This window comes from Cynara cardunculus, assembly GCF_001531365.2.
Source record: "Cynara cardunculus var. scolymus isolate 2C chromosome LG 9, CcrdV1, whole genome shotgun sequence".
Classification (NCBI taxonomy): Eukaryota; Viridiplantae; Streptophyta; class Magnoliopsida; order Asterales; family Asteraceae; genus Cynara; species Cynara cardunculus.
In genome coordinates this window covers 17414552-17424030 of record NC_037536.1, presented here as the reverse complement: position 1 = coordinate 17424030, position 9479 = coordinate 17414552, and the positions used below count along the sequence as shown (strand labels likewise).

General features: G+C 35.7%; 1 protein-coding gene across 5 annotated transcripts; it reads right to left on the bottom strand.

Annotated features, from left to right (window-relative positions):
• Positions 1 to 868: 868 nt before the first annotated feature.
• Positions 869 to 9331, bottom strand: LOC112518494 (UDP-xylose transporter 3). Of its 5 annotated transcripts, none has more exons than XM_025126207.1 (10): positions 9136 to 9331; positions 8952 to 9045; positions 8702 to 8873; positions 6083 to 6267; positions 5331 to 5398; positions 4089 to 4221; positions 3817 to 3978; positions 3200 to 3472; positions 2251 to 2396; positions 869 to 1141 (listed from the first exon to the last, which is right to left on the bottom strand). In XM_025126207.1, the coding sequence occupies exons 3-9, from the start codon at positions 8820 to 8822 to the stop codon at positions 2280 to 2282; spliced, it is 1059 nt and encodes a 352-aa protein (XP_024981975.1). In that variant the 5' UTR covers positions 8823 to 8873; positions 8952 to 9045; positions 9136 to 9331; the 3' UTR covers positions 869 to 1141; positions 2251 to 2279. The 5 variants fall into 5 exon arrangements, with proteins under 5 accessions (XP_024981975.1, XP_024981977.1, XP_024981973.1 ...); XM_025126209.1 differs by having other exon boundaries at positions 2251 to 2393; positions 9136 to 9329; XM_025126205.1 differs by lacking the exon at positions 869 to 1141 and having other exon boundaries at positions 1963 to 2396; positions 9136 to 9329.
• Between the last annotated feature and the right edge of the window lie 148 nt (positions 9332 to 9479).

Here is a 9479-nt window from a genome sequence, read left to right as displayed (position 1 = left end):
GTAACAGATTCATATACACTTCAAAAATAAAAGATGAAAATAAGGAAAAACTTGTAAATAAAGCACGATTCTTCTCATTTGTAAGAGAGATGCGATCAAACTTGCCGATTTTGGCTAGCCATTTCGTAACCAAGATACATGCGGGTTCAAGAGTAGCAATCAAAGCTCAATTCGTACTAAAACTGGGTCGAATCTAAAAATGAAATCCATTGTACAATATGTTGCATTAAGTGTACAAAATTTAACATTTTGATTCATTCGATCATATGATTTTAGTATGTCTAACTATTAACCCGTTATTGTATTATACCTCGATAATAATTTTTTTGGACCCGTAACTGGTTTTACTATTTTAGATTTTTCTTCAAGCTTTTACGTAATCAAACCCTCCTTACAACATCATTTTCAAAACCCTAATTTTGCAGCTCTGGTCTTCCGGTGACATACAAGATTTAGGGGTTTTCAACAAAACCTAAGGAACTGTTTGACAGTTGCTGAACGGTTTGGTATATAATGATTAAGAGGCTCTCATGATATAGTACAAAATAAAGTATAATTGTTTGGTAATCGTTTACAATGAAATTAAAGCGCTTAATGGTTAAGGGAGACTCGGGATAAAAAATCATTCAGAGAGTTTTAGAACCATTAAGAGACGGACTTTTTTTTTGTCAAACAAGATTCACCTCTTAATGGAACTATTAAAAGGTAAACGAAAAACCCCTAAGTCGTTCATATAAATGCAAATTTCTATCTAACATATCGTAGTCACCGACGTCTCTCGCTATAAAATCGAGTAAACCTCAAAGCATAAATAACGCAACATAAACCCCCCCTAAAACGGAATAATAACAGTTCCTCCATAAAACAATGGATGCCAAAATTTGGACAATTATAACCATCATAATCGTAGTCGATGGGATGTTACCATCAACATGTATACAAACACACAATACGTAATATCATACACTATACACACATACGACTTTCTAATTATTCATTACAAATGACGTAGGCCTACGGTTCTCTCAAGTTATAACCCTAATCCGCAACAACAATACGTCATTTCGCATCGCATGATCTAATCATCTTTTAATCATGAGTATCTGTGCCAACTTACAGTTACCTCGACTAATCCACAAGTCTAAAAATAACAGGCAAGAAAATCCCTTGTGGCTTTGAGTAGGAGTGTTAACAAGTCGAGTTTTTAATGAGATGCTCGAGCTTGAGCTCGTTTATCTCTGAGTTCGAGCTCCATAACACCAATGTTCGACTCAACTCATTCAAAAGCTCAATTAAATTTTTTGAGTCGAGCCAAGCTGGGGCCAGTCAAGCATACACTTTTTCAAGTCATAATGTTCATATGTTTGTAAATCATATAACCAAAGTATAAAAATTATTGACGTCAACCCAATAAGCGAGCTAATCGATCTTGAGTTTGAGCCCGTAAACGAGTATCGAGCTCGAGCCTACTGTGAAAATGGTTATTTGAGCTCGAGCCGAGCATGGTAATAGTTTTTTCAAGTCGAACTCTAAACAACCTGCAACTCGACTCTAGTCAGCTCGTTAACACTCCTAGCTCTAAGGAGACTTTATTTACGGTTAAACTTAATAAGTGTAAACGAGCCGAATCGAGTAGCAGATTATTCAAGCTCAACTCAAAAGAATAATATCAGGCTCGAGCTCAATGCTCGTTTACGAGCCCGAGATTGATTAACTCATTCATTTGCTCAAGCTCGGTAATTCATATATTTTGATTATATAATTTATAAACATATGAATATGTTTGTCTCGATAAAAGTGTATATTTGGATGGCTCGACTCGGCTCGTAAAACATTGGTGTTATGGAGGTCGACTTGTTAAGTTAAGCGAGCCTTATTATGTGTTCAAGATCGATTCCTTGAATCATTTACCCCCGACCCTCAAGGTTTAGACATGCCATAATTGCCCACAAAACAAAAGCATTAATTGCGTAAATGGGATTTATTAACTAATTCAACAAAAAATTCAGATATCATGATTATGACAAAAGATCCGAAAAATAGTACAATTTATCTTCATTTTACACCAAGAAAATATGACTCATTTTATAAAACAGTGAAAACGTTAAATGATCAAAATAGATTGGATCTTACAATCTTCTCTAAAACCCGGAATCCCGATCTCTTTTAACACACTCGTGAACGTGAACGTGAACGGTGATGGAGACATCGTCGTTACGCATGGTATTCGTGAATAAAGAGTATTTATACCTGAAGATCGAATAATCGTCACGATTCATTTAAGCGTGCAGATCCTTGTCCGAGTTCCACACGGGTGGTTTCTGAGGACTGCCCTCATTTGACACACTCGCTCCATCTTCCGCACTTACTAAAGGATCGCTCTCACTTTCATTCTTCTTGTAAAACAAAATAAAAAACAGATAAATTTAGCTTTGTGGTTACACGTTAACGACGCTGTAGTTTGTAGGGTCATTTTGGTATATACAACTTCAAATAGATTTTAATTAGATCCATGAACTTCTAACCTATTAAAAGAAAAATGGCTTCATACTCATAAAATATCATTTAAGCTTACGGGATATAATCATTTAAAAACTCCAAAATTTGTGATATCTATGAGAAATTCTACCTTAAAGTTTTGTTTCACATGATTTTTTTCCATCCAAGGAAAATATATAATGTATTGATTTACATATATTTGTTTCATAATAAGTTTATTTCATAATATGTTTGTTTCATATGCATTCGGTTCACAATGTGAAACGTTTTTACATGTATTTTTTGTTTCACAAACACGGCAAAAAGGTTCACATTGTGCCTGTGAAACAAATACATGTTAATCGGTACATTAAATTCTAGCAATGGATGAAAACAAAATCATATGAAATAGCACATGATGCATAGGTTCTCACAGATCTCACGATTTAGAGAGTTCTTAAAAGGTCCCACTAAGGTTCTACACCTAAATATCTCGTAGTTTGTAGGCAATGTGCGCTCGGGCCATTTAGCTCAATGACCTTCTCTAGAAGAAAGATTTCCAAAATGATCCTCTAGTGTATTGGGAGTACACTTTTCTTAACCAAGGGCAGGTCAGATGAAGGTCCTTGAGCTAAAAAAGATTCTAGAAGGTCATGCTTCTAAGTAAAAACTCGTAAAACATCATTTACCCAAAGGATCAATGTGAATTTTAATGTAGTACCTGAGAAAACGGTGTTGATGGTTCAGTGGGCTTTGGCGGTGTATCACGAGTACAGAAATAAGAATAGAGTGCCATACCGACAACAGCAATGAGGATTCCCAGAATGTTTCGCCAGCTAAATGGATCGTGTAGCAGAACATATCCAAATGCCAAAACTAGGCATGTTTTCAAATGACCCAACACCTGATAAGTCACTGGAGATGTCTTTCCGATCACCAGAAAAGTACTGAAGTTGACAGAGACCGATATGAGGCAGGAGAGAATGATGAATACCTGCAATTTCATAAAAATTAAGATTCCAGTTGATGGGGGAAGTTCAAACGGGAACCATATATATTTTAAGGACTTCGGAACCAACTATTTCATTTATTATTCATGATGAATAACCCTAGATGATCATGAATTTATTCATCATGAATATCATGCATTTTCATTATTCATGATATCATGCATTTTCATTATGAAGAATTTTCATCATGAATATCTATCATGATCATGAATAAAGCATGGTTAGTTGGTTCCAGGTTCTCAAAATATTTACGCTTATCATTTGAACCTCCCCCAAGTTCATGTAATATCGAAGTGCCCCAAGAACAAAAAGACAATTTAGTCCTCACCAGCACTTGATTTGTGTATTTGAAAGCAAAAACGTTCTGATTCGTCAAAAGGGCATCTAGAAAAGGACCTACGATGAACAGGATAAGAGCCTGATACGGGCAAGATTGGTAGAGGAGTTGAGTTGAAGAAACCTTGAACTTCTTTTGGATTGTATTTGTCATCTGAGATAAAATGATTTAAGGACTGAACATATGTGCAATTTATTCGTGAGTGGCATGAACAGAAAGATGCGTTTATTTAATTAATCATTCATAGAAGAGTTTAAGGATACAATTTGAGCAACACAAGTTGTTATTATGGCAAGTAGCGATAAGATGCTGCCCAAGAGATTGAGCTGCAGGTCTGTTACTGTTGCGATTCCAACTCCCAAGAGTAAGACAGTAAGTGAAAACCTGACTTTCTTACTGCAGATGGTAAACAATAAATGTTAGCATCGAAATTGAAAAGTGGAGAAGCAATTTAGAGGAAGATACTGCGTTGTTTAATGCTCCAAACTCAAAAGCCAACCCACCTAAGTTGCACAGAGTTTTTAAATTTGAATTTAGAAACATCATTATTTTGGATTGTTTCAAGAAACTGCAACTTGGTGATGTTGGATTTTGATAAGAATGCAAACTGAACTCTTAGGGCCTGTTGGGTTTGATGGAATGTTTTCGAGGGATTTGGATTTCGTGGAAGGATTTGAATATTCGGTTTGTAGGATTTGGAAAGGAATTGAATTCCCTTCTCTATAGAAGCAAATTATAAAAAGTTATAAAATAATTAAATTACCCTTTTATTAATTGATTACTACAAAACAAGTGTATTTAATATATTCTAGAACATTGTTACAAACAAATCCTATGAAATCATAATGAAATACCAATTAACCCCATGGGATTTCTAAATCCCATGTATGTAAGATTTGATTGAAATTCCGGGATTTCAATTCCAGACTTTCCTTTAAACCAAATGTGGGACTGGAATATAATTCAATTCCAAATCCCACCAAATCCTACAAACCAAACGGGCTTATTTCATTTATCTATGAACAAAAGAAAATTACAAGGTCAAGGATAATGCATACAATTCAAGAAGTAGGTGGTCTCCCAAAGCTCTATATTCAATTTTTGTTCTCCCAAACCCTTAACCCTAGCGACTTATACATTCTCAGAGATTTCCTAAMCCTGCCATTATTCAAATAGCATACTAGAAGATATCCTAAAAGACAACTAATTAATATAATAATAAAACATAACTAATTAATATTAAATACTAAGCCCTTCAATTAGAGAAGATGGTAAGAAGTTGGATTCATATATGAGCTGGTACTGGTCATTCCATCGAAAAGCCCTACACCCCTTTCAGGTTGGAACTGGTACATTCCATCAAAACGCCAAGGCATATCAGATCTCTAGACTTGAAGTAAAACAATTAGAGAAGATGGTAAGAAGTTGGATTCATATATGAGCTGGAAATATTTATAATCTGTTTGAACAGACACAGAAAGGAGCATTTAAGATAAAAAGTTAACCTGAATTGCTTGCTGAAGAAAAGAGTCTCCAAAAGTACAGTGCAGGGGATGATTGCTAGTTTTGTCATCTATAATGGAACCAGGAATAAATATCTAAGTCAGGCTACAAAGAAAATTTTTAGAAGCTGATAACCTGAACACACCACTTACTAGGATATGAACTTTAACAACATTAAATTTAGGAGATGATGACCTTATTCCACATCAAGTCCCTAACACCAACGAATTTAATATAAAAGTAAAGGAGTGATTAGCATTTTGAGCGACTGTACTTGACACTGTCTTTCTAAACAAACAAATACTTATGGAAATGAAAAGAGAACACTCAAGTAGACACAAAATAGCAAACACAACATTCGTGCCATTGTGCCGTTTCTTTCACTATTTTTTGGTCAATTATAAGGTTTCTTTTGTGTTTTTTTGTTGCATTTTGCAAGTTTGTTGGTTGATAAGAAGTGTGCCAAGTACAAGGGCGTGAAATGCAAATCACTTAGAAGTAGCAGAAGGTTTCATACAATTTCCAATAAGCTGTATTAGATGAAGTTAGCAAGTTCACGCAAGAAAAAATGATTCATTTAACTCTAACCGGTTGACATATATACACTCCGATCAAAAGTTTGAGGTCCTATGTTGAGAAAGTGATTCTTTACTAACAGGATCAGGCTATAATTTCTTACCTGGAGTCTATAGACTGGCATAGATAACAGAAAACTTGAGAGCAAATTGCTGCATAAAGGCAAATAGAATTTTACCTGGTAAAAACCAACAGAATTGAAGCCCAGGCTGAGATTTAGAAGTCCAATGGAGATTCCATTCAATATGCCAAATCCCATGACAGCTTTTGAATCAAAAGGCTTGTGCTCAAAAAATTTCATCCGTAAAGCCAGGTGCAGCGAACAAAATGTGACTAAAAGATGCCAGCTTGTCAAAGTAGTAGCTGAGTATAAACAAGTAAAATTGAAGTCAGCATATGAGCAATATCAGGGTATTTAAAACTTTTTTTAAGTAATATATAACATGTCTACAAAGGCAGGCCATTGCAAATAAAACATGGAATTTGCAAATAACTTTTGACAGTTGCGAACTTTCTATAAAATTGTTAGAAAAACAAAAGAAAAGAGGGGCATGGTTCATATCCTCAAAGGATATTGGTGATCAGAAAGTTCAGTTAACAACTGTAAATTATTATGTTATGGTTTTACTTCATACCAGTTAACTTTCTCAACAGCTATAACTTATATAGGTAAATAGATCTTAACTATGAACACAAATGTTACAACGACTACTTAATTTGATCTTATAGTATTAGAAACCTTGTGAATGTGACAAAAACAAGTTCTACACTAAAAGGCTGTCAAACAAATTTTTATCTCCTTGATTTTCAGATCATAAATACGTTACGATAGCATGAAGAAATTAAACCATTTAAAGTATTTGGTATTACGAGGCACCATTTCTCTCTCTAACTTGATTTAACTGATCTTTTACTTGCGCTCTAAGTGATGATATTGTGGAGTCAATCCCATCAGATTCATGTTCCGTTTTTGAACTCTGGTCGGCCAACCAGGTCGGATTTATGAAAGGAAGGGTTGACGGCAACAAAGTTCAAAGTTGTCCATTGGGGATTTCAGTGGGGGTTTGCGACAGAGCACATCCATTGTGGCAGGTTCTTAGGAGAAGCTGACGGCATTAAAGATCTTGAGTAGAATGGTCGAGCCAAGTTGATTACATTCAGATTGGAGAATCATCCATGAAATCAGGCATATTTTATGGAAGAAGCTACAGTAAACATAGGACTCCGAATTTTCAAACCAAATGGCTATCCGTTCATTTATTACTCAAAAATTGATTTTACTGTAGCACCTCCTCCCAAAGTGGCAAAGCTTAAGAATCGCCAAAGGCAAAAACAGCTATATATTTTTTGTACCCACCAGTCAGAATGTCTCGGGTAATCTTCGTTCTGTTCAACAGTTGGTTGTCATTTTCTTTATTTCATATGCCTGATCCCATTAGTTGTTCCTCATGTTGTACACGATGCTTTTGCTGTGCTGGATATACCAGGCCGAGGAGACTCTTTGCTTTGTTCTCTTAGACACTCTCTTTGGTTTGTTTCACATGATTTGCAATTAATTTCTAATCTCCAAGCTTTTGTTCTCTTGTACACTCTCTTTGGTCTGTCTCACATGACTTAAGATTGGTTTCTAATCTCCAAGCTACACTAATGACACTGCATTTCCTCAGTTCTTTTTCTCTTTGATCATTTCAGCATATTCTTATTCCAATACCCACTGTTGAGTGGGATTTACTGGGTCATTTTCGTTAGCATGTTCGATTATCATAATATTAGTGATTCAGTGTGCATCAACCCCTTAAGCCATACCCATTCTACAGCATCAAAATATTTGCAGACAACATTTTGACATCTGCTATAACCATGGGCCTGGCTATATTTCATGGAGGTAAAAAATGTGGGAGACATATTCCTCTTCTTCGTCCATGATTTGTTTGTTGTGATTCACTTAGCAGTTTATTTTTTGCTGTTCCCAGTATTTCACTGTCAGATGTAGCTCAACTGGTATGACACCCTTTGCATTCTCATCCACTTGCTGGCCTTCTATCAACTGTTTCATCTTGATCATCATACTAGGTTGTAGGCATCAAGATAACCCCAAAATAACCACCCCTCAATGGGTTCATATGGTTATTACAAGTCATGTTGTTGATGTTTCCTAATTCTAATAGTTTTCAGATTTCCAGCCCAAGTATGTTGCATCATTGAATGGGAGAATCATCATTGTAATTCGTATGTGATTTTGTGTTTCACATAATGGTTTGTTTCCTGAGTTGTCCTTTTAATTATCGAAATGGTGTGGATTCAATTCAAATCCTTTGAAGTACCAAAGGAACAGTGAAATCTTACACCAAATCAAAAAGGGATACCAATAATCAATTGAGAGGAACGTACCGAAAACACGTAAAGCAAACAACAAAGCATCATCAACAATCCCAGGGCCTTACTTCTCGGTATAAAGTTCTACTAAGGATGTATGTGTCTTTTGTATCAATGGTAAAATGGTTGAGCATCAAGCTCCTAATGGCATCATTTGCCAACAATGTAACAAGTACCAAATATCAAGCAACATGACCTTGAGTCATTAGTCCATTAAAAAAATCATACACTGAGCGCCAATTATTTCACTCTTAACTGGCCTAGAAGTTTACGATCCAAGGATCATGAGCTTGGTTTCCTAATGGCAATCTACCGAACTTTCAGGCATTCAGCACAATGAGTGCTGATTCATACACCAGGTTCGTGAAAAATAATTCGAAACTAGAATCTGCAAACATGGTGTAAGGGCTTGATTGCTTACCAAAAGTGAAACCAAGAGTGCTTATCAACGCCTTGTTGCAAATCACAATCGAAACCGAAGAAATCACCGACAAACCTAACGCTCCAACTGTTCCCAGCTGAAACCGCTGTCCTTCGCCCATCTTCCTCGCTTCCTTATGTATTACTTCTAACTTCGGTTTTGATCTCAAAATCTACCAACAACATAAATTCCAAATCAAACTTAATGTTCATAATTCAAACAATCAAAGCATCAAACATCAAGTTCTTACCTCATTCCAGTAAATAACAAACTGTCGCTAACAGCAAAACCGTACAATTCAAACCTCGACGAAATCCAGCATACAAAACACCAGATCTGCTACTCTACATTCATTATTAGACAACAATCATGAAATATTTACACGCAATCCCAGACAAAACTCAAGTGTAAATGCAGATAGATCAAAAACTTACCTGAAGATCACTTATAAAAACGAGGATATTGGATGCTCCTTCCTTAATTTCTGATGGAGATATATATGCGAATATGCATATGATTTGATGACTATATAGTGCCTACTGCCTAGGGATGGTTGGTGTGAGAGTTACCAAAGAGTACTGTAATCAATGTCAAGTATGAACAGAGAAAGTGGAAAATATCTTTACTGTTTTGACTTGTTTTTGAATGCGATTTTCCGGCAACTTTCACGCCGGCGACATAAATCGTTGATCACGAAAATGGACGGCCGTGGTTCTTTCACGTTCCTTTCGACGTGTGTAATAAAATATAAGAAAAACACGAATTATTTTTATACCCT